At 34.2% G+C, this 23,779-nt stretch overlaps 8 protein-coding genes across 8 annotated transcripts; 6 read left to right on the forward strand and 2 right to left on the reverse strand.

Annotated features, from left to right (window-relative positions):
- Window positions 1-1,426: 1,426 nt before the first annotated feature.
- VAC7 (Vac7p) lies at window positions 1,427-4,534 on the forward strand (the record flags this gene model as incomplete). The annotated part of the gene is made up of 1 exon (XM_001646083.1): window positions 1,427-4,534. The coding sequence occupies one exon, from the start codon at window positions 1,427-1,429 to the stop codon at window positions 4,532-4,534; it is 3,108 nt and encodes a 1,035-aa protein (XP_001646133.1).
- A 1,758-nt stretch (window positions 4,535-6,292) lies between these two features.
- On the forward strand, window positions 6,293-7,705 carry SDP1 (mitogen-activated protein kinase tyrosine protein phosphatase SDP1; the record flags this gene model as incomplete). Its single annotated transcript, XM_001646084.1, has 1 exon — window positions 6,293-7,705. One exon carries the CDS (start codon window positions 6,293-6,295, stop codon window positions 7,703-7,705), a length of 1,413 nt encoding a protein of 470 aa, XP_001646134.1.
- A 450-nt stretch (window positions 7,706-8,155) lies between these two features.
- HOS4 (Hos4p) lies at window positions 8,156-11,770 on the forward strand (the record flags this gene model as incomplete). The annotated part of the gene is made up of 1 exon (XM_001646085.1): window positions 8,156-11,770. The coding sequence occupies one exon, from the start codon at window positions 8,156-8,158 to the stop codon at window positions 11,768-11,770; it is 3,615 nt and encodes a 1,204-aa protein (XP_001646135.1).
- Window positions 11,771-13,387: 1,617 nt separating this feature from the next.
- COX5B (cytochrome c oxidase subunit Vb) lies at window positions 13,388-13,729 on the forward strand (the record flags this gene model as incomplete). The annotated part of the gene is made up of 1 exon (XM_001646086.1): window positions 13,388-13,729. One exon carries the CDS (start codon window positions 13,388-13,390, stop codon window positions 13,727-13,729), a length of 342 nt encoding a protein of 113 aa, XP_001646136.1.
- Window positions 13,730-14,336: 607 nt separating this feature from the next.
- HPM1 (protein-histidine N-methyltransferase) lies at window positions 14,337-15,536 on the forward strand (the record flags this gene model as incomplete). Its single annotated transcript, XM_001646087.1, has 1 exon — window positions 14,337-15,536. One exon carries the CDS (start codon window positions 14,337-14,339, stop codon window positions 15,534-15,536), a length of 1,200 nt encoding a protein of 399 aa, XP_001646137.1.
- An 88-nt stretch (window positions 15,537-15,624) lies between these two features.
- Kpol_1039p29 (uncharacterized protein) lies at window positions 15,625-18,297 on the reverse strand (the record flags this gene model as incomplete). Its single annotated transcript, XM_001646088.1, has 1 exon — window positions 15,625-18,297. The coding sequence occupies one exon, from the start codon at window positions 18,295-18,297 to the stop codon at window positions 15,625-15,627; it is 2,673 nt and encodes an 890-aa protein (XP_001646138.1).
- Window positions 18,298-19,227: 930 nt separating this feature from the next.
- Window positions 19,228-21,204, forward strand: Kpol_1039p30 (zinc metalloproteinase family protein; the record flags this gene model as incomplete). Its single annotated transcript, XM_001646089.1, has 1 exon — window positions 19,228-21,204. One exon carries the CDS (start codon window positions 19,228-19,230, stop codon window positions 21,202-21,204), a length of 1,977 nt encoding a protein of 658 aa, XP_001646139.1.
- A 231-nt stretch (window positions 21,205-21,435) lies between these two features.
- Window positions 21,436-23,691, reverse strand: PFK26 (6-phosphofructo-2-kinase; the record flags this gene model as incomplete). Its single annotated transcript, XM_001646090.1, has 1 exon — window positions 21,436-23,691. One exon carries the CDS (start codon window positions 23,689-23,691, stop codon window positions 21,436-21,438), a length of 2,256 nt encoding a protein of 751 aa, XP_001646140.1.
- Between the last annotated feature and the right edge of the window lie 88 nt (window positions 23,692-23,779).

Here is a 23,779-nt window from a genome sequence, read left to right on the forward strand (position 1 = left end):
TCTAATTTTCAGAATCTGTTTATTTAGAGGCCGGGTAAAGCATCCAGTTCTTCTTTGTGGTTGGAATTTGCCGCCCAACTATTAAAGGTAATAGCATCTACAGTAGATACAAATAAACTGACAATTACCTATTCCACTAATTCAGGATTCATATAGTATATTCCTCTCCAGTTAAAACAATCCGTTGGTTGTTATTCTAAAGACTAACCCATTTCATATCTATACAAGAGGGGTGTATAGACTAATATTATATATTTTGACCTTCCATTATTACCCAAAATATACCCATTTTTGATAACAGGTGTTTCTGTATTATACAATTGTATCCACTCGACAAAATTGTATAATGTTATATTCCCCCAATTGAACAATGAATAAATTCTTAAAAGATATACATGTGTTCTTGATCACTGTAACGACAAATAAATTCTGAAATATGGAATGTATTTCGTTATTTAACTTCTCAAATAATGCTAAAGGTTGATGGTAAGTAAGATAAGCGGTTAAGAATATTCTGATTACAAAATGTTTTGTACGTGTACGCACGTGACTATCGTGATGATAGAAGTAATTGAATAAAATAAATAGCAAAAGGTGGTATCAAAGTTTTGTTTTGAATTAGTATGTTATTAAGATATGGATACAAGTGTGCTGTTAAAGCTGGACTCTCTGGGAAAGGTTTTTGATATTAGTTCGATTGAAATTGATGATTTATATTGGTCGATATGATGGTTGCTAACTTTAAAATAAAAGAGAGATCACGTGATATAGTTGAGCGATGTGACCGGGTAATTGCCGCAGTGGTAATATAACCAAATTCGGTTTATTAAAAGCTTTAAAAATTCCCAAAGGAAACATTATAACAGCGGTGATGGTTATATCAAAAAGGTAAGTGTTAATCGATTCTGTACTCGTAAATAAGTTTAAAACAATTTGAATTTGCTTTAAACAGTAATAGCGGTCCATTTGATATTGTTGGTTTAAAGTTTTATAAACAAAACCCTTAGCTTTTGGTGAATCTGTTTGAGTCCCCATACAATAAAATATTCATATTAGTTGAAGGCTACTTACAATAAGGGAGAGTTAAACTGATATTTTTGAATATATATATATATATATATTAACTGTAAGCCTGATAGCTGCTTTGATAGAAAATTTAAGATTCAATTGTTATTCAACTAATCGAATTTCATTTGTTATATTGTTCATTGTAATTTGTAACTTTTAATTTGTTTTCTGCCATTATCCTACTCTTGAACAATAAAGGAAAGCGTTTATAAAATAGCTAAGGTGTCACTAGTTTTGAATGACATAAATTACATGAATAATAGATTCAAAGTATAAATACATGGAAGGTTCAGATAAATCTTTAAGGACAAACCGTTTGGGAAGAAATAAAATATAAAATAAATACAAACAAGAAATAATGAATGAAGAAGGTCATAATTTTATAGTGGAAACTGAAACCGTAGAGGCTCCAGTATCAAATATTATTTTGCCTACACCTAATGCAAGTAGTATTAATATTGCTAGAGGATCCTCTTCTAATATTCCAAATACTAGCCAGGAACGATATAATAATGATAATTCTAATGTCTCAAAAGATGTAAATCAAACTAATGCATCCAATGAAGTGGAACATACCGGCATTTCATTAAAACAAAATATAGCACCGCAAATAAATGGTAGTAAACCTATAATGTCTTCAGTTTCATTGGCTTCTAGTGGAACTGTAAGTACTGTTGCAAGCAGTAATGATCATCAAGTTCAACGAAATTTAATCGATAATAATCCCTTATCTATGCATGCTCCACAATCAGTACGAAATAAAAAGAGCAATTTGCTAATAACTTCACCAGTACTTGTAGGGTCAGGAAATAACTTGGGTTCTGTTACTGTGACATCTACCACTACTGGAGCTGGAGTATCATTAATAGATGAGATTTCAAATGATTTTAAACCAAGCGATAATGAAATAAATGAGACATTAAAAAAGCCAATACTTGGGCATATTTCAAGTAGTGATCAACAATCAATGGAGAGTGCGAATAGAACAGCGTATGGTGGTAGGCAATCAAAATTAAATATCGAGGATGCAAATGTAACAGCATTGACCACTACTGGTACTGTTGCCGCTGCTACTAATAACAATAATAATTTATCTTCACAATCTTCAAATTCCAATAGCCCAGCAGTTGTACCGTCTCCAGTCCCACATATTGTTTCGAATAAGTTGACAGATTTAAAACCAAATAAAATATTAGAAAGACCATCGATGCCAATGATGAATTCAAGGGAAATTTTATTAGAAGATAAAAGGCCGGATCTACAGAAAAAGGCACCTCTGTCATCAATGATGTCTGAAGAGCCAACAATATCCCAAGATACCGACTCCTTACAAAAGCCTACAAAGGCTGATATTTTTGCTGCGAAACTAGCATCTGCTGTTGGTGAAAACGAAATAAGTGACTCTGAAGAGACATTTGTTTATGAATCAACAGCAAATTCCAGCAAGAACGTGAAACTTGCGAATCCTCAAGAAATGCTAAATGAGTTTAGTGATCATTCTAAATCACAATATTCTCATACGAATGGGACCAATAAATCTTATGGTATTGCACCAAAAATGAGTGTGCCGCTGCTAAATAGTAGCAATCAAAATTTTTTAAATAAACTGAAAAATCACAGACATACAAGTACTGGTGGGATTGCCTTAGGAAGCAAGTTTAATGGCACTCCGAATCAAAGCACATCTTCACATCTGGGGCCATCGTTTCAAGCAGCATTTACTATTCCTGATGATATTCCAAGCTTGAGATCTATGAGTTCCCAAAACAAACAACATGATATCCAATCTATTAAATCATATTCCTCCGGTCATCATCCACCTACTAGAAGAATGAATGTACCTCCAACATTTAATGTTGGCGTAAATTCACCTACCGTTAAGAATTCTAATTTTCCTGTAGTAGCAAATTCAAAAACGAGACAAAGAAATAATGGCTTTACAAGTACTACATCATCTAGAAAGGCTTCGATGTCTAATGTTGCTATGAGGCAACCTTCGGTGTCAAGGCATAGAATTCCAAGTAATGCCAATAATGGAATTGTCCGTACAAATAGCAAGAGAAGGTTAAGAACAACTGCTTCTAAGATATTTGATACTAACGGTGCTCCTTTGAGAAGGTATTCTGGAGTGCCAGATCATGTCAATCTCGAAGACTATATAGAACAATCAAATTTTTCACCAATGAGTAACAGCGTAATCAAACATGAGCCTGTAAATGATTATTTCGAACCTAAGAAAGTTAATTATATAAGGGATGGCTGTATTCATGATGACCACTTTAAGGATCCTAGTATTATTCAAGAAGAAGATAGTGAAACTACGGATGACCAAAATAATACAGGGAACTTAAAGGGAAACGGGCATTCCAAAAATGAGATTTCACTTCAACCAAATGAAGATGAGGAAGACGATGACTATCAATCGATGTTTTATTATAATCATGGTGGTGACTTAGAGGCACGTCCACAAATTTCAGACTATGAAGAAGATGATGAATGTAGTGAATTAGATGATGCAGAAGATGATCCAAGGATATATAACACATATCAATATTACCAAGACCAGGGTAAATTAAATAAAAATCCCAGATTTCAGGATTACTATACATTTTCTACACAACCTCAACCTTCTGAATATGTTGATCGATTCCAAACGAAGGCTAGTGTAATACATGGAGATGTTCATGAAAACTCACCTCTCAGAAGTCCAGGGAGACGTTATTTTCCAGATGAGACAAATTATTCACCTCATAATTTTACAACTCAAAGATACACATTGTCTAAATTTCGTAATTGCATTTATTTCAGTTTTGCTGTTATATTCTTAGTGACGTTAGGGTTCACATTAGGATTTTTGTTGGCTACTAACAAAGAATTACAAGGATTTAACATCTTATTCATGGATAACATTATAAGCAGCAGCGATGAGTTAGTATTTGATATTACTGCTGGTGCGTACAATCCTGGCTTTTTCACTATTGGCGTCGTTGCCGCAGACATCGATATATTTGCTAAAAGTGCATATATTAAAAATATTAATGATGGAGGTAGTCAAGGTGAGAATGACTCGCCATCGATGGAGACAATACTGTTGGGATCTGTACAATCGTTGGAATCGCCGTTGCAATTCCAAGGGGAGTTTTTCAGAAGACATTACGGGGTTTCATCATCTAGTTTGAAATTATTAAACCCAGGAGCTAATGATGCTAAACATGAAATATCCAAGGGATATAAAAACGTGAACTCGATGATGGATGATGTTGAGAAATGGAAGCTACTAATCAAGCATGACTACGAGTTGATAATTAAGGGCAACTTGAAGTATAAGATACCGTTTTTCAATAGCGAAAGGTTAATCTCAATCCAGAAAAATGCAGAAGTTCATCCAGGACAGGATGATGATGGAACATTATTAAATACACAAAATGGGAATAAAATTGATACGAACAACAAGGAGAATCAATAAGTGATAAACGATCGGGAATGTTTGGAATTAATAGAATTTAGATCGACGGGAGGAAAGGAAGAAGCAAGAACAAAAATTTAACATAATTAAATACATAAATTAATATATAAATAATTAAATATATTTTTGCATTTAGGATAGCTCACATATACAATCACACAAATTATCATTCATTCATTACACATTAGTTTAGTTTAGTTTAGTTTAGTTTAGTTTACTCTACTTTACTCTACTTTACTCTACTTTACTCTACTTTACTCTTCTCACCTTACATTCAGGTCCAACAAGAAAGAAAGGAAGAAAAGAGGAAGAAAAAAGAAACAAATAAAGAAACGATACTTGATATTACTTAACCCAAATCGATCTCTCTCAGCCATGAATCAAAAATTTAACTTTATTAACAATATCAAATTGTTTTTTTTACATCTTGAACAATCTAAAAATATCCTAAATTTGGAAGAATTTTTTTTGCTTTTTTCATTCATTGATTCATTGATTCATTGATTCATCCAACAAACCAAACAAAGAAATTCAAAAACAAGATCAAACCTTCAAAAATCACCCCATTCATTCAATTCCTACTCAAGATTGTGAATTTAATTTAATTTTTTTTTTTTTTATATACTAAAAAGTTTCAAATCTCACTCGTCTTGAAACATTCCTTGGCTCTTACAAATGTAAAAAGAAGTAAAGTAATGCAACCTTGTCTGTAATGAAAAAAAAAAAAAACTTGAATTAAATTAAAAATACTTGTAGTTCGATTAATCCAGTCAACTTTACAAAACCCTCTTCTCTGCTTTGCTCTCTGATCTTGTCATATCTTGTTTCGTTAAAACCAAGCAATTTGTAGAACTGTTTCTTTTCTTGAATTCATGCAATGCAGCAAAGCAAAGCAAAGCAACAATGAAATTTGTCAATTCGAAGTTCCTCTTGCTCTTGTTCTTGTTCTTGTTCTCGTTGTATTGCATTGGTTTTAGTCAAAAGTCCAGCCAAATATAGCACATTATGTTAGATTCTTGATTTTTTCCAATGCCTTTCAGCATTATACCTGCTTTTTCAGTTGTTTGAAGGTTTTGAGTTTAGTCTATAGAGCTTTTACCATATAATTTCATATCATATCATATCAGATATATTATATATTATAATATATGATGGTATCTTGTATTGGATTAATTTCATGTAATTGGTCTTGAAAGGTTTTAAAGTATTTTGGATTTTAAACTTCAGGAGTGTTAATTTTAGTTTAGAGGTGTGTTGTAATTCTGTTTTGTAGTGTGTGTGTGTGTATATATGTGTATCTGTGTATCTGTGGGGGGTTTATAGTTCATAGATATTTCAATCTTACTTTTCTCTATTGTTACAAATTAGATCTATTTAAATATAAGGACTACATTAGAAATCGAATCATATGTTGGTATAGGATTCATTTTACTGAACGATTAGTTAAAAAGAGTTAGTTAGGTAGTTAATTAGTCTCTAATTCTGTTGTTGATTTTTCTATTCAACTCTGTTGTTTTATTTTAAGTTATTTCAATTCATTTCATTTCATTTTAAAGAAAGAAGTAAACTTTGGCTTGCTAGTGTGCGTGTGTGTGTGTCCTTCTTTTAGATTACTATACTAGTCTTAGTTTATTTATAATTGGCATTTTGGTGGGAGGTAGGTTTCCAATAGGAACGATTGTAAGCAAGTTTTAATTTTGTATTAATAGGATATATAGGTGGTGGTTTTACGCTTTGCGTTGCATTGTATTACAAAGAATGAGTAGTCTTCAGGATATACTTCCCGGTGATACTTCTACCATTAGTGTTACTTCTTTGAGATCTTTAAATAATAGGAATACTAAAAATCTTTCATTAGATTTGGAAGAAACTGTGCCGAATGGTAGTTTTGCATCCGGTGAAAGTTTGCTCACTTCAGCAGATGATGATTGGTCTTTAAACATGTCAAGACCTTTGACTGATGGTTCCATAAGACCTCAGTTACGTTCAAAACATCAAACGTCTTTGAACATTAAAAATTCATCTTCATCGTCATCTTCTTCTCCTACTTTGGTACCGCATTTGATGAGCAGGAAAAGTGAATCTGCAATATATACAGTTCCTAGTCTATATGGAAGGAATTTATCTCCATCTTCTTCTTCTCCTTCTTCTTCAATTTCCTCCTCTTCCTCTTCTTCATATTCTGGTGGTGTTACTAATGGTAATATTGGTCCTCAACGGCTAACAAGAGATGATTTATCAAGAAATTCACTTTCCATCAATACATCAGTTCTAAATACCGAAACAATCATAAATAGGAATGGGTCTCAAGCTATATTTCCCTCTGTAATGGAAACTGGAACACCTTTAACTTCAACAAGAAAAAATCTATGGGTATTTTCGAATAATTCTATTCGCAGTAATAACAATGACAATACAAATTCAGATTTTATTCAACAAGAAGTTTACAAAGAAAATGCATATCCAGAAGGTCCACTATTGGTAGTGGAACCCAATATTTATCTTTATTCAGAACCAAGTTTGGAGACAATTTCAAAATTCGATATAGTGATTAATGTTGCCAAAGAGATACCGAATTTAAAATCATCAATTCCAAATGATTCATCCATTGACTATTATCAAATTCCATGGACTCACAATTCAAAAATTTTATCTGAATTAAACCATATTACAAAAATTATGCATATTGGTGTTATTCAAAATAAAAAAATATTAATTCATTGTCAATGTGGTGTTTCTCGTTCAGCTTCTTTAGTTGTTGCATATATTATGCGTTATAGAAATCTAGGCTTAAATGAAGCATATGATCAATTGAAATTAGTGGCAACAGATATCAGTCCAAATATGGGATTAATTTTCCAATTAATGGAATGGGGTGAATTATTAAAAAAATTGGATCCAAATAATGTATCAACTCTGAATTCACAATCGTTGTCATCTCCGCAGATTCATGATAACTCATTCCTTTCGTCATCATCAACAACTAATCTTAGCTCATCGATAGATATACCTGAAACTCCATCAGAAACTTATAGAAATAATTCGTTTCCAAATCCAAATAATCAACTATTGATGCACGAAAACCATCAAAGCATAAAACCAAAACTGTCTACAATATCAACAGAAATTGCATCTTATCCAGATGGTACAGCAAACCATTTCTGGCCATAAATAATGAAGTTACGTAAATTATATAATTAATTTTAATACATTGTATAAATTAGGCAATATAATAAGGTTTATTAGAGCCATAAAGCAATAAGGAAAAAAGGTCAAAAAGGATAAATTAATTAATGGATCTTAACTAATGATTAGGCAAGAAACATGCCATAAATATTAATACTTCATTACATTCAAAAATCAGATCGAAAAGTATCTTTGTTTAATCTTATTAACCATTCTTCATTGTTCCTTTATGCTCATTGCCATTATTTGTTAGCATTTGTAGTGAGTGGGTCCATAAATATGCTTAAGCGAATTTTTAAAATTGACATCAAAGGTTAAAAATGAGATGAAAACAGAAGCATACATTAAGAAGAAGATGATATTTGTTGATAAAGTATATTAAGGAAGGAAGTCTTGTAATATCTGCATTCTGTGGCTTTAGATACTATTGATGCAATGTCTGAGAACAAGGAACATACAGTTAAGAGGAAGTCCTTAAGTTCCTATCTTTCAAATGTTAGTTCCAGAAGAGAAGAGTTAGAGAGAATAGCTCAGCGTGAGAAAGAGGAAGAGGCATTAGCCATACAAAGGAAACAAGAGGAGGAATCATTGGCTCTTCAAAGGAAACAAGAGGAAGAAGCATTGGCTATACAAAGGAAACAAGAGGAAGAAGCCTTAAAGTTGAAGAAGGCTCAAGAAGAGGCTCAAGAAGAGGCTCAAGAAGAGGCTCAAGAAGAAGCTCGAATCATACAAGAACAGAAAGATGAAGAGGCCAGAAAACTTGAAATGCAGAAGGGAGAAGAAGCTAGAAGGCTTGAAGAGAGGAAGTATATCCAAGAACAAGAACAAGAACAAATAAAAAAACAAAAGGCTGAACAGGAAGCTGAACATCCTGCTGAACATCCTGCTGAACATCCTGCTGAACATCCTGCTGAACATCCTGCTGACTTGGTTATAACGGATAGCAACAATGAAGCCAGCATCGGAACTCAACGTAGAGATAGTCAAGATAATCATGAACAGAGACACCAACATAGTTATCATAAGGAAGATCAAATTACAGGACAAAATTCTCACTCTCAAGTTTCAGATGAAGAAGAAGCTAATGCAAAGATAGAACAAGATAAATCATCCTCAGAAGTGAATAAAAATAAGAATATCGAAAATGATTCCAATCCCACAATCTCTTTATCCAGAACCCAGTTAAAATCAATGCTTACAGATCCAACTGAGATTGAAAGAAAAGATATAGAAGCTGGTCAAAGTTCAGATGAAGAAGAGGTGTATAGTGATGCCCCTACTGAACCGGCTTCTCCACCAAGACCCAGATTAACACGGTTAGTACGATATGATGAAATTAAAGGGAAACCTGGTAACAAATCAAGGTCCAACATATCTAATAAATCAGATTCTGAGTTATCAGATATTGATGATATCCAAAATAATCCCATCTCTAGTAGTATTCTTAATGATGCTTCATCGCCAATTAAATCGAAACATCATCATATATCCTCCTCTCCTAGTAGAAGCAAGCTAATAAAGAAAAGTTCAAGTACACCAAAAATCCATACAACAAATATATCAACAATGTCATCAAAAACCAGGAAAAGCATATATAGAGATTCTGGAGGGAGAACGAAACTTCAAATTGCATGCGATAAAGGCAAATATGATACTGTAAAGAAACTAATTGAAGAAGGTGAAATTGATGTAAACGATCAAGATAATGCAGGTAATTCATCGTTACATGAGGCAGCATTGAACGGTCATTTGGATTGTGTTAAATTACTTGTCCAGCATGGAGCCAATGTAAATTTAGTTTCTTTTGAAATGTTTAAAGATACACCTTTGATCGATGCAGCAGCAAATGGCCATATAGATGTTGTGAAATATCTACTGAAGCATGGCGCAGATCCTACAATATCTAATGCAAAGGGACTAACTGCTTATGAATCTATTGAAGATGAGACAGAATTTGATGAAGACGATTTAGAAAGAATTAGAGAGATCAAAGAATGTCTTAGGGAGGCAGCTCGACACTGGAAAGATAAAAGTACTGGTACACGCTCATCGAGAAAGAACTCGATCTTGCCTAATCATAATACTAAAGTTGAAGAACATAGTGTTGAAGACGAATTTTATTGGACTGATATCACTTCAAAAGCTGGTAAAGAGAAACTTTTTAGGGCCTCCAAGGATGGCAACCTAACTTATGTTGGATTATATTTAGAAAATGGTGGACGTGTAGATTTCAAATCATTTTTAGAAGCTGTTAAGTTTGGTCATGAAGATATCACCAGCATATTTTTAGCATTTGGAGCTCAAGTGAATACATCGTTAAAAGACGGTACAACTGCGCTTATGGCGGCTGTTGGTAGGGGACATATCAATATAGTGAAACTTTTACTTGAAGCTGGCGCAGACCCAAAACGAAAAGATAAAGAAGGGAAGTCTGCTATATATTATGCAAAGAATAGTTCCATGGGTTTAGTTGATGATGAAGAACTAGCATTGCTTGGTTATACTGATAGAGATAATTCACCTAACCCTGACGACTTGGAACCTAATGAGGTTGTTAAACTTGAAACTAAATCCGTTAAAGATAGTAGTTCGAATAGGAAAAGACACAGAACAAAGCAGGATGAACATGGATATGAGAACAATGGATTTTCAAGGACAGGTAAAAAGTCTAAGAATAATGATTACAGTGGTACGTCGGATGGGGATAGTGAAGAAGAGATTGTTATCAATGCCTCTAGAAAAAGACATGTTTCCACACCGGTTGATGATCAGAAATCAGATATAGAAGATGATGATAATAGATTGGACAAATCTATCGAAGGAGAAGGAGAAGAACAAGAAGAAGAACAAGAACAAGAACAAGAACAAGAACAAGAACAAAAACAAGAACAAAAACAAGAACAAGAACAAGAACAAGAACAAGTTCCTATTGAAACAGCTGAAGAGAAAGAGAAGAGATTAAGAGAAGAGGAAGAAAGAGCTAGACGTTTGAAAGAAGAAGAAGAAGAGAAATTGAGGAAATTGCAAGAACGGGAAGAAGAAAGACAAAGAATTTTAAAGCAAGAAGAGGAAGAGAGGCAGAGAATAGAAAAAGAAGAAGAGGAAGAAAGGCAGAAAAGGTTGAAGGAAGAAGATGAAGAAAGACAAAAAAGGTTGAAAGAAGAGGAAGAGTATCGAGAGAAGAGATTACAACAGAAGAAGAAGAGAGAACAAGAGTTATTGCAGAAATTAGCCGATGATGAACAAAAGAAAGTAGCCGAGAGAGAGAAACAGAAGCTTGAAGAGAGCAAGAGACAAGAAGAAGAGAGGTTGAGAAGAGAACAAGAATTAGTCAAACAGAAAGAAGAAGTTGAACTAGCCAAAAGACGCAAGATACGAGAAAGCTATCCATTAGGATTGAGATTGATTGATTTTAATGAAAAAGGTGATTTCAAAGAATTCCTACCATTGTATTACATCGTGAAAGAAGATGGTATGAAATGGGTCCTGAATTTACAAATAGTGACCATGTTCAAAGATATTAAATACGTGTATCAAGAAGATAACGAGTTCAGTCAAAAGCAAAAATTGCAATTATGGAATTTATTAAAGTTTATTTTCTTGTATGGTGGTAATAATAATAGAAAAGTGGTTCAATTCGATAACTATAGCCTGTCTGAAAGGATAGAATGCGAACAAGAAGAGTATTGTAAATTTGCTCAATTGCCTATGAGATGGATTAAATGGGATGATGTCAAGATTGAAGACATAAGTTTGAAAGGAGTGATTGAAGAGAACATGATTGAAATAGCGTTGAATCAAGAGGAGGCTGTTGAAGGGGAAAGAAAAGCACAAGAACAAGAACAAGAACAAGAACAAGAAGAGCACGGGCATGAGCATGTTCTGGAACTAGAACAAGTTCCTCGTCAATCGACATTGTCGCCAACATCCACAGGCATTCCGCCAGCGTCTCCATTTCACCAAGTTCCTACTGAGATTCCTACCAAGTTCCAAAGACGTCACGATATATCTCGAATGCTAAAATCGACGACGCAGACATCACTCTGGTAGTTGTTTGGAACCAACAGTACGCACATTATGGATGGATTCATAGAATCAACAAGAACTAAGTAATCTGTACAGCCGAGTATGTAAATGTAACTATTAAAGAATAAGAAGAACAACTAAAAAAAAAAAGGGGGAGAGGCCGGAGTTGGGTTGGGTAGGGGGAGAGTAAGAGCAAGAGCAAGAGGGCCAAAAACGAGAAAAACAACGACAATGGCAATGACAATAACGTACACGTGACACTCACATGACTCTTCCATCACATCCCACGGAAGGATGTATTCACAGGGAAAAGTACTGTAAATGATTTTTACTGGAACACTACTTATGATGGAACGAGTCTCTCTCTCTCTCTCTCTTGGGTTGGTTGTGCTTGTGTGTGTCTTTATTTTACTTGTAAACAACCACCGATAGGCCAAGAGAGGGCAGAGAGCACATCTGTCTTTCCTTTTTATTCTGTTTGTTGCTCTGATTTGTCTTTGTAATTTTCTGAAGCTAGTGGATGGACTCTTGCGTTGCGTTGCCACCATATGATTGGTCTAATGAAAAAGAGCATTTCGCAGAGGTCTGTTGTGCAGCACACGCATCCGCTCTTCCGTACAAAAATACACAACTACACAAAAACAAAACCCGATGAAACCGTTACACAAAAAACACAAAACGGCGTCCGTCTCCATCTCCTCCTGCAATACTCTCACCCACCAACCGAACTAAACTAGTTACCGTGCAAACCCCCCGTCCCCCAGCCGTCGGAAATGCTCAAACGCTACCCAACATCCCACCGCTTCGACCGAAACAACACAAAACAGAACAAAAAAAAAATCGTCTGAAGCTTTTGATTGGTAAAAAAATCATCCTGCTAAAAATGATCCATAAAACTTAACAGTGTGCCCATATACATTTTCTACCAACCAATACACTTCAACTTCATTAATTTTTTTTCTCTCTTCCTCTTCCTCTTCCTCTCTCTGGAATATCAACTCAACTCAACTGGAAAAAAAAATTAAAATGTTAACTATGTAATTTACTTAACTATCCTGTTTCCTATACTCTCTCTAATTATAAATTGCGCTAGTTATATTATAATATATATAGCATATATATATATTTCATTATCTGCTATATATATTATTTATATATATAAGAAATTAATTACTTTTCATTGTGTTGCATTCTTTTGTTTTACTTGATCTATCTATTGTCTCTTCGGAACTTGGTTTTTACTTCAATTCAGTCCACTGATAAACTACTTTTGTTTCCTATACCTCTGTATCTCTATATTCTATACCAGTAGATTGGAATACTTATTAAGATATCAATCTGAATATTTCAAAAAGGAATAAAGTAAAGTTTTAAAACAGATTAAAATAAAATAATATAATATATATAATAACAGTATGTTACTTTTGGTTTTGCCTTGCTTGGGGCTGTTTGTTCCATATGGTTCTGTGAATATTAATCTTTAATACTAACTTTCATTGTCCTCTTTATGTGTGTTTTTTTTTCAATGTAGTGTTGCGTTCAACTGTATCTAGTGTCTCTCGTATTGCTCCAAGGAGATTTGCTCAAACCCAAGCTGTCTCAAAGGTTGCCATCAACGACCTACAGAAGAGATGGGAATTGATGCCTTCTTCCGAACAACAAGATATAGTCTCAAAGTTGTCTGAAAGACAAAAGTTGCCTTGGTCTCAATTAACGGAGTCTGAAAAGCAAGCTGCTTGGTACATATCTTACGGTGAATGGGGTCCAAGAAAGCCTGTCTTGGTTAAAGGTGACGGTATCTACATCACCAAGGGTGTTATTATCGGTATGGTCGCTGCTGTGGCCTTGTTTGCCGGTGCTAGAGTCTTCGCTCAAGACCCTCCAAGAACCATGACTAAAGAATGGCAATTGAAGTCTGACGAATACTTGAAATCCGTCAACGCTAACCCTTGGTCCGGTTACTCTCAAGTTCAATCAAAATAAGAGATCGGTAGTGTATCCCAATTTCTTATTTTGCTTTTACTACTATTATATTCCAACCCTCCCTTCTGTTTACACTCTAATGTCTGAATTTTCATTCGTGATCCCAGGATAACATAGCATTGTTGTGCATGTGTGTGCTTATTTTATTTTATTATTCACCCTTTATTTATCTAATGCCATTATTACTCTATGTTGTGTGCACTTGGGATTAAAATGTTATTCTGTTTTTTATAATTTTATCTTAACAATCACACACTATCGCATTTCGGGATTTTACTATTCAATTGAAAATGGTAAACATATCCTTTGTTTTTATTTATGTCGTAGTGGTGCTCATCTAATATTCTACAATACTTTTCGAAGATATTTAACTAAAATGTATTAAATATTCTAATAATATAAACATTCATAGGAAATTAATATAGTCCTATTAGCAATATTTGCTGAATCTATCTATATATAATGTTTTGGTTCGTAGTAAGCCTTAGCCATCCTGACACGCCATATCTTGACGGTAACCATTATTTGAATCTGGTCATGTGTTTATCACGTGTATCTTGAAATTTTTCAAAATCGCCTTTTTAAGCATCAGATAAATATTTTAGCAATGCTCATCGCAAGATTTATGTTAGGACCTGATATAATAATTGGCAAGCACAAGATATATCTGATCCGTACCATAGCCATGTCATTCTCATTTGGTTTTACCTCAAATGATTTCAGCGATGATGAATTAGAGGATAGCATCCCTTCTCAAAATATCAGTGGCCAGACTAAAAGTTGCACTATTGAAACTTTAAATCCACTAGATTCAGAAAGGCTATTACAATCTGATATTGCACAACCACATTTAGAGAACTTGGGACTTATTTTAACTTTGTTGAAGGACGTGAGAGTATCTTTCGAGAAAGTCAACACCCCGATTACAAATGCCACTTTGTTTAGAAGAGAACTATTCGATGTTAAGCATCAATTGATGGGTGAATTCGATGAATTGAATAATTCGAATAGTACAGAATTGGAAATTTTAATGGGTGAAACCTCAGAAGATCTTAGAAAGAATATTTACGAAGGTGGTTTAAAATCGTGGGAATGTTCAATTGATTTAGTGGAATACTTAAATGATTTAGATAAATCAGGTAAATTAAATGGGATCGATACTGTCGTAGAGTTGGGCTGTGGTACTGCTTTACCTAGTGAATTCATTTTTGAGATGGCTTTGAAATCTAACAGAACCGATCCATTGACGTTGGTATTGTCTGATTATAATAATAGTGTACTAAGATTAGTAACAATTCCAAATTTAATAATTACTTGGGCTAAATCTGTATTGAACGAAGAACAGTGGAAAACATTACAAACTTCATCCGATGAAAATATACCTGTTTATGATGATGAGCTTTTATTTACACAAGAATTATTAGAAGCATTTGTAAAAGATTTACAGCAAAGAAATATATATCTAAAGTTCATGTCTGGATCATGGAGTAGAAAATTTAGTGGCATGTTGAAAGCAAATATAAACCCTTCAAAGGGATTCTTAATCCTTACATCTGAAACTATCTACCAACCAGAAAACTTACCAGTAATTTCTGAAACAGTCCTAGATTTGATTCTATCATATAAAGCCACTGTGCCAACAGAGGCATTGGTTGCTGCAAAAGATATATATTTTGGTGTCGGTGGAAGTATTGTTGAATTTGAGAATTATTTAAACAACAAAATCAACAAAGATGGTTTAGATTTTATGCATGAAACTTTTAAGATAAATTCAGGATTAAAAAGATCGATTGTAAGTATAAAATAGACGCATATATGAAAGATTATGTAGTTTAAGATAATATTATAAAATAATTAATACTGCTTTCTTCATTATTCAAAGTGCAAAAAGAATGTCACCTACTGATTCTTATCCTTAAATTTTGTAAAAATTCTCTATATCCTTCATTATTTAGGATTCTATCTTCAACAAGAGCACTGGATGCCCATAAACGCAAAGTTGCAATCTCTCTGCTTGTAGTAGATGTAACCGGTTCGTTAAGGGAAGGTCCTCTCACTATATATAACGATTTATAGGTAATCATATCATTGCACTCTCTGAGCTTTTCAATAATATTTCTGATTCTCACATTGAAGTCTGAATTTTCTAAAATTGGCAACTCTTGTTTACCTAGTGGTATACTGTAAATATCAGATATTCCAAATAAATCTTGTATCAATTCAACTACTGCGTCACCACCGATCCATAAAAATAATTCGTTGTCATTATCAATAAGATACAATCCATATCTTTCTATGAGTGTCGTTGATGCGTTCAATATGGATGGCAAAACGACATAACCTTCATCATTTGGGTAGCCTACTCCATCAGGGATGTCATGCAATGAATAAATGGTCGGATACAATAATTTAATGAGATGTGGAATTGGGGCTGATTCTAGTTGATTCAATGCAATTGCTCTATGATCAATTGGCACAATACCGGATCTAAAGGCAATATGTTTTAGTAAAGAATTGATTAGCAATGGAAACATTCTGAGATTGGCACAAAATTTCAAAGAGTTTGTGGTAATATTATTATTCTTTGCTATATCCCTTTTGTAAACTAGGAGCATTTCTTGTAATGATCTTACAGCAAATTCTCGTGAATCATCCAAACTTTTTGTAAGGGCTTTTTCGACACACTTTTGGGTAAAATATGTCACCATTGATAACTGATCAGCTGAAGCATATAAATCTTCCAAAGCGTCAGTAGTAGGTAAAGCAAGTGTCATTACTCGAATTTTCCTTTCCCCAGTATTTTCCGAAAACAATATAGCTACCTGGAAATAGCAATACTCGGTTACAAGTGTTTCTTCTAGTGAGAGTTCAAATAAATAAGACTGATCTCTTGGCATAGTAGAGAAAGCACACAAATCAGACGATCTGTTAAAAAAATGGCCATAGAACGTATTAGAGATTATTCCTACACTACTTCTTACTCTCACCACAGTTTCTAAATTTAGGTCCATCGATAAATGCTTTGATATTTCTTTTGTAACTTTGCTTACATCAGCTAATTTCGAGGCAGAAAATCCAGGATAGAAATGAGTCTGTCCACCTGTATACCTTGCTAAGTTAGAAATTGAGGCAATATCCATATAGTGATTTGAAGCAATAAATGAATCAATTGTAATTTGAAATTTACTGCAATCTACAGTAAATGATTTGTAGAATGAATCTTGGCAGGAGAGTAATTCAGTGACATCTTTGGTTACATTTCCGTCTAGTCTATTTCTTAATCTTCCAATTCCAATATTTGGCAATGTCGAACTAAACAGTATAATTTTACCGCCAATATGTTCAATTAATTTAGAAGCGCTTCTTAAAGCAGGTCCTAATGCGAAGTATGTTGAATTATTGTGCATAAATAAGTCAGGTATTGTTTTCAATACATTTTTCAGATTGTTTATACATGATGCTAGATGTACTACAATCTTTGACGCTTGGGGTATAAATGGTTCGTCTAAATCACCAATATCCATCATAGAAATTTTATCAGAATCGATATCCAAAGGTACAGAAAAGTAATGAATTTGTTTATCCACACATAATACCCCGACTTGCGTTCTATGGTCACGATTTGGAATTGAATCTAGGGATTCGATGATAGTTGCGACGACAGTAACAAGAAATCCATTTTTCATTGCTTTGCTAGAAACATCTAAAATAAACAGATACACCGAAGGTGGTGGTTGTCTTAAGCTATATTCCTTTGGTGCTAGATAATCGATAATTGCGTTTGATAATTCTGGTCTTTCATATCTGCTTGAAATACTATTATTCAAACCTCTATCAATCTGATAAGGACAGTCATTCGCTAATCTACAGAAATTACATTTCCATCTTCTGCTTTGGTCAATAAAAGTTACATATGGGTTAATATATGCTCTGCATCTTCTGCAACGTAGCACCAAGCCGTCATCACTCAAGGGAACTGAGTCCTCATCATCATTCAAATTTTGATAAGGTCTTACCACTAAGGCGAAGGGCAGTTTTGATTTCTTTAGTAAAGTATGGTTCTTAGGAACTGCATTTAATGTACATCTTATATAATCTGGAGACGAATTCGAATATTCTGAAGGGACTAAGCTAAGTTGTTGTGGGATAAGCAACGGAGGAGGGGGCAATGTTAGGTCATGAATCGGAGGAGGTAATTCAGCCATTAAATCTATAGGATACAAATGATTCATCGGTTTTCCCTTAGGAACAGTACCATAATCTAAGGAGTAGCTATAATTTCTTGGAGATCCATAAACATTACTCTGTGATGCCCCATCTTGCCTAATCTGCAAGTTTCTTAGATCAGACGTCATATAATCCAATTGCTGATTTACAGTCATTGGAATCATTGGCTTTGGTGTATGTAAAGTAACTGGAGAATATAAACCACCGGGATCAGTTGACAACCTGGGACTGGTAGGAATCGGCATAAATGGTAGATTCGACTGATCATCTTCATATGAAGGATTGCCATTAGATACAATAAACTGTTGTGAAGGATATACCCGTCTCTTATGGTGTGACATTTCCAAATATTTATAGATAAAAGTACGTATGTATCCAGCCTTTCCCTCTTAAACCATAAAGTAAATCACAATGAGACAGATTAATTCTAAAATATTTCTGAAGAACCTCGACCAACAACTTCGAATACTAACTTGAACTCAAACCCAAAACTTAAAACTTAAAAGTCGATTGTTTTGCTTTTATATTCAACATTTGACGTTTATCTTATCTTAGATCTAAAATTAAGGGCGATGCCGGATATTCATTTTTGTCCTGCAGCTATAAAAGGGAAGAAGTCATTAGAAATTGATGAACTTGACCTTTAAATATCTGGATGGTAATGGATCTGATAGAAGTGAGTTTTGGTTATAAGAATTTTGGTTTATAGTGTGGGTATTCATTCTACATGGTATGTTAATCTATGGAATATGGCTTGATGGTTATATGTTTCAATTGGGTGTGTCATTTGAGACAAAAAAATAAACATTAGAAGGATTTAAATCGAGGTTTAATTTGATCTTCCCTTAAGATGTAAGATATGGAATCTGAGAGAGGGCGGTTGGGCTTCTGTATGGCATTCGTTGGGTTGGAAATTGGTAAGGAGTCAGATGAGTACTGGGATTTGAGGTTCGATATGAAGAACAAGAATTGGAAAAACGAAAGATAAACAGAAAAAAAGAAAAGAGAAATAACAGAGATAGGAATAAAGTGCAGCGCTACCATGTGTGTGCAGGTATCAACTACGTGTACACTTGTAAATGAAATCTCGAAGTCAAGTATAGTGAAAATGATTAAAAAGAAAGAACAGCGAGATAGATAAAGAGATAGTAAAGGGTCCTTCAAAATCAAAAGTTCATTTGAACAAAATTTAAGATTTGAAAGCAAGAAATTTGGTTCTCCTCAGCTTGAATAAGTTCGAAACTGAATTCACTACCAAGATACCGATAACTATGAGTGTAACTGGATCGATTGAGTTCTTCAATTTGGATGATGAGGCTAAACTTATCTCACCTAGTTTGATTATTCGTGGTAAATGTAATGAGGATAAAGAAGCTAAGACTATTAAAGTGGAACATCCCCAATTGCCATCTTTGGAGTATCCTATCCATGAAAGTACTTTTAGAGCCACTGTGATATTAACTCCAGGTGAAAACAGATTCACTTTTACTACTAATACAGGTTTGCAACGAATTATCAAATGTCATTATACACCTATGCTACAAGATCAGCCAGTTCACTTATGTCTGTTGTTAGCTAAAGACTCTGAATACGTATTCGATTCAACTACCTCTCAAAAGGAGAAAGAGAAAGGTCATGGTTTGGATCTAGCTATTAAAAAGCTAAGATGTGGTGCTCGTTTGATGCAAGCTTATACTAATGAGCAAATGCTGCGTGCTGGTTTTGGTAATAGAACCTTCTCATTTGTAGAAGAGTTTGCAAAGGATACATTATTCAGATCTCAATCTACCATGAGAAGCACAGTTAAGGTCCATCTTTTACACTCTGATAGAACGGTGGAGGAAATCCGTGATCATGATGTAGCTCAACAGAATAGACAAGCAAAAAGATCCGGTGCCTTGTATGAATATGCAATGGAAGCATTGGTAAAGTATGGTGGTCCTTTTACTAATAGTGAAAAACCGGTTCAGGCTGCAGTTGTATTTATGGATTCCCATTGGGATGGTCAATTCATTACTGGTCATGCCGCATTGGGTGGTGGTAACGACGCTATTAAATTAGCCATTTTTGGTTCTCATGGTCTTTACTCTTGGCCAACATGTATGGAAGATATTGTCCCATACTTCAGTGATGCAACAACTGTTAGTACCAAAGAAGTTGCAAATGACAATGGTCAGTGTGGCTCTCACTGGGAATGTTTGACAGTAACTTTAGGTGCTTTTCTGCATGAAATTGGACATTCTCTAGGGTGTCCGCATCAAGAATACGGTGTTATGTTAAGAGATTATCCTGTTTTTAACAGATCGTTTTTAACAGAAGAGGCATTTTCGACTAGAACTAATAGCAATGGTGTTGCATCCCCAATTGATCCATCCACAGAATGTAAGTGGCATCACCTAGATTTGTTAAGATTTTTATACCATCCTTCCTTTACTTTACCTGAAGATTATTATGACCCAACCTTCCATAGACCAAGTAAAATTGGTGGTTTTGTTAATCCAAGACCTGCTGTGTATCCATTAGGAAATGAAACATGTAAGATTACATCTAAGGAAGGTATATATTCTATTGAAATATTTTGTGGAGATTTAGCAAAGGGTTATATTGAATACTTGCCAAAATCTCTTGGTGGTCCAGGCCCTCAGACAGAAGTTACAATGACTTTAAAAGAACTTCAATCACACATTCCTGCAGAAATGATTGGTAAGTACGGAGAATCATTTGGAATCAAAATCCTTGCTGTTAACGCTCCAGAAGCTGATATAGGTGATTTTGCTAGTCTTTTAAAGGTTAAAGGAATCCCAATGGAGAAGTATGGTTTTTCAGCAGATGTAAAGGGTATAAAATCAGTAACTTTTGGCAGCGCTAATGCTGGGTCAGACACTGGCATAATTGCTTTTCATCCAAAATCAGTTAAATGTGTGAGAATTTATTATGGACAAGCGCTAGATGGTATGAGATTTTTCTTAGAAGATAGCAATATTCTATTTGGTTCAGAGACATCTCATTTTGAAGATTTTGAATTGGATAAAGATGAATATATTACAAGATTCAATGTTAGATCAGGTCAATGGGTTGATGCAATTCAAGTGGTGACGAATAAAGGACGTGAATCCAAAATGGCAGGAAATGTACATGGTGGCGGTTTAGGAGTATTGGAACCTCCAGAAGGTCATTTGATAATTGGTATGCATGGTAGATTGCAACAATGGTTACAAGGCATCGGTATAGTATATGGTGAATTGTGATAAAATATATTCGATATTTGTAACAATAGATAATCATATGAAGCAATTATTAATATTAGAATTCAGTTGATAATATCTATCGTTGATAGTAAAAAAAAAAATATCTATTTTATTTAGTTATGTATTTTAATTAATTTAGGACGATCATATTATATAAATAAAATGTCTCAATCATTAACAAAAGTATCTACATAAGTACATTGCTTTTAAATGCTTAAATATTCATTAAATTCAGTTATTGTCATTAGATTTTGGATCGTTATCTGAGTATTTTGATGATTCTTCATTTTTTAACTTTGCTAATTTCTTCTCTAGTTCAAGTATTTCAAAATGATGAGGCTGTTCGCTAATTGGTTTAATCCCTTTGATTTCCTCTTTTTTATGAGATTTATCTTCATCCGCTTTTTGTTTACTACTCTTACCATTTTTGGTTCTAAATGCTTCGGAAAATAAAATTTCATTCATTGATGGATATGAATCAGCTGAAGCGCTCTTTACTAATTTTGGCTCTAAATGTTTATGAGTTTTACCACTTGGAGCTGTAGGTACAATAGAATATCTCTTTTCCTTATAAACAAGACCCACTTCTTTCACCTTCTTTGTATTCATTCCTGTCTGAGGAACCTTAGAGAAACTATCAGTTGCTTCATTATACTCCCAAAGAGTCCAACTGATACCATAAGGTTGGATGTCTAAGCAATAAACACAGTGTAGTGGGATATCCAGATTTGCGATGATATCTTTACTCAAGTTTAAAAAGTAACCTAATAAGACACGGGCTACAACCCTGTGAGTAACAATCAAAATATTATCTTCAATTCTTTCAATCTCTGTGATAACTGCTCTGACACGATTAATTACATCCATATAGGATTCACCACCTATACCAGGATATCTGTAACGAAGTTTATCCCTTTGTCTTTCAGCATAACCTTCTGGGTATTTCCTCTTAATTTCAGAGTAAGTCATACCTTCGCAATCACCTGCATTTAGTTCTTCTAACATTTTCATCTGCTTAATTGGGTAATCGACCTCATCGAAATATTGAGTAGTTTGGACACATCTCTTACGAGTACTTGACCATACGAAAAATTCGTTGACTTGATGGTCTTCATTTTTGTTAGAATCTTCTTTATTCTTTTCCACTTCACTTTCGTGGAATAGTTCCCTTTGTTCATTAATAAATTTAGTTAAGGCAAGAGCATATTTCTCACCACGAGCAGTTAAGTTAGAATCACCACCAATACGGCCTTTGACGTTGTATTCACTTTCACCATTTCTTGTAATCCAAATTTGTCTTTCTGCTAAAGTGAAGTTCAATAGATAGTAAACAGTCTGTGAGGCCAAGAACCCTTGAATTTTATAAGAGATTACTTTTTTACCAACATCGATCATTTTAATATAAGGGATATCTTCTGCATCTGTGATTGGTTCATAGGCAGCAGAATAATTGATCAATCTCTCCTTGAAGTCTCTCAGAGAGGTTTCTGGATCTTTACCTTTATAATCAGGACCCAAAAGTTTCAGACGAATATTTTTTTCTACCAAAGATTTATCAGAACAGATTGTCTCCAGGAACATCACTTGAATATCTTTACTCCTCTCTCTAATCATTTCCAAAACATGTTTTCTTCTGAAGACAGTAGTATTAGTAGCATCAAATATACCAACGGATCCTATGCCGATTAATAGATAGTCTAATAATTCATGCAAAGTATCAGTGGCCCATTTTTCTCTTAATTTTTTTGATTCAGCGTTATTAGGGTCAAAAAAGGAAGAATCCTGTTCTTTCAATCCGTGATCTTTAGCATATTGTCTTCTAGTATTACCAACATTGAATGCTTTACAATAGTACATGGAATAATTTAAATATCTTGACAATTTATTTGTGATAAATGATTTCCCAGTAGCTGGTAAACCCACCATAATGATGATTAATTTTGAGCCAGCATCTTCAGTTGAGATAGTACCATCAGGAGAAGATTTCGATTTGGTCAAACCTGGCACATCCAAAGTTGTAGTTTTCTTCTTTGGGTGTAAGAATCTGCCAGGTGATGATCTTCCAGAAGCCAGTGGGCTATCCTTTGGAGTGTTAAAAGTGTTGGAATCTAGTTCTGGATTTGAAGTAATTTTATTTAATCTTAGCAAATTCAAAGAACTACCCTCCCTTGAACCTTCTGGGGTATTTTCATTTGAACCTCTAGGGGAATTCCAAACACTACCCACAGGAGTATCACTAAGCGGTCTCTTTTGAAAACTTGGTACTTTCGAAACTTCATTATAATGAGTAGATTTATCTTCATCTATAGCTATTCTCACATGTTTTTTACCTTCGTGATTCATATAGGGACTATTTTCTCTCTGCATCGGTTTTGCCTTTCTATTAGTAGTGGCCATTGGCTCTATATCTGAAATCGACGATGAGGAGGACGGAGATTTCAAAGATTCCCCATCATTGTTGTTATAATCGATATTTTTAAATTCCATTGTCTCCCTTATCTATAACAATCTCTAACATAAAAAGGACTTTTACTTATATATACAAAAAAACAAAAGTAGAAATGAATCCTTGTGA

This window comes from Vanderwaltozyma polyspora, genomic scaffold (genome assembly GCF_000150035.1).
Source record: "Vanderwaltozyma polyspora DSM 70294 KpolScaffold1039 genomic scaffold, whole genome shotgun sequence".
In the NCBI taxonomy this organism is placed as follows: domain Eukaryota; kingdom Fungi; phylum Ascomycota; class Saccharomycetes; order Saccharomycetales; family Saccharomycetaceae; genus Vanderwaltozyma; species Vanderwaltozyma polyspora.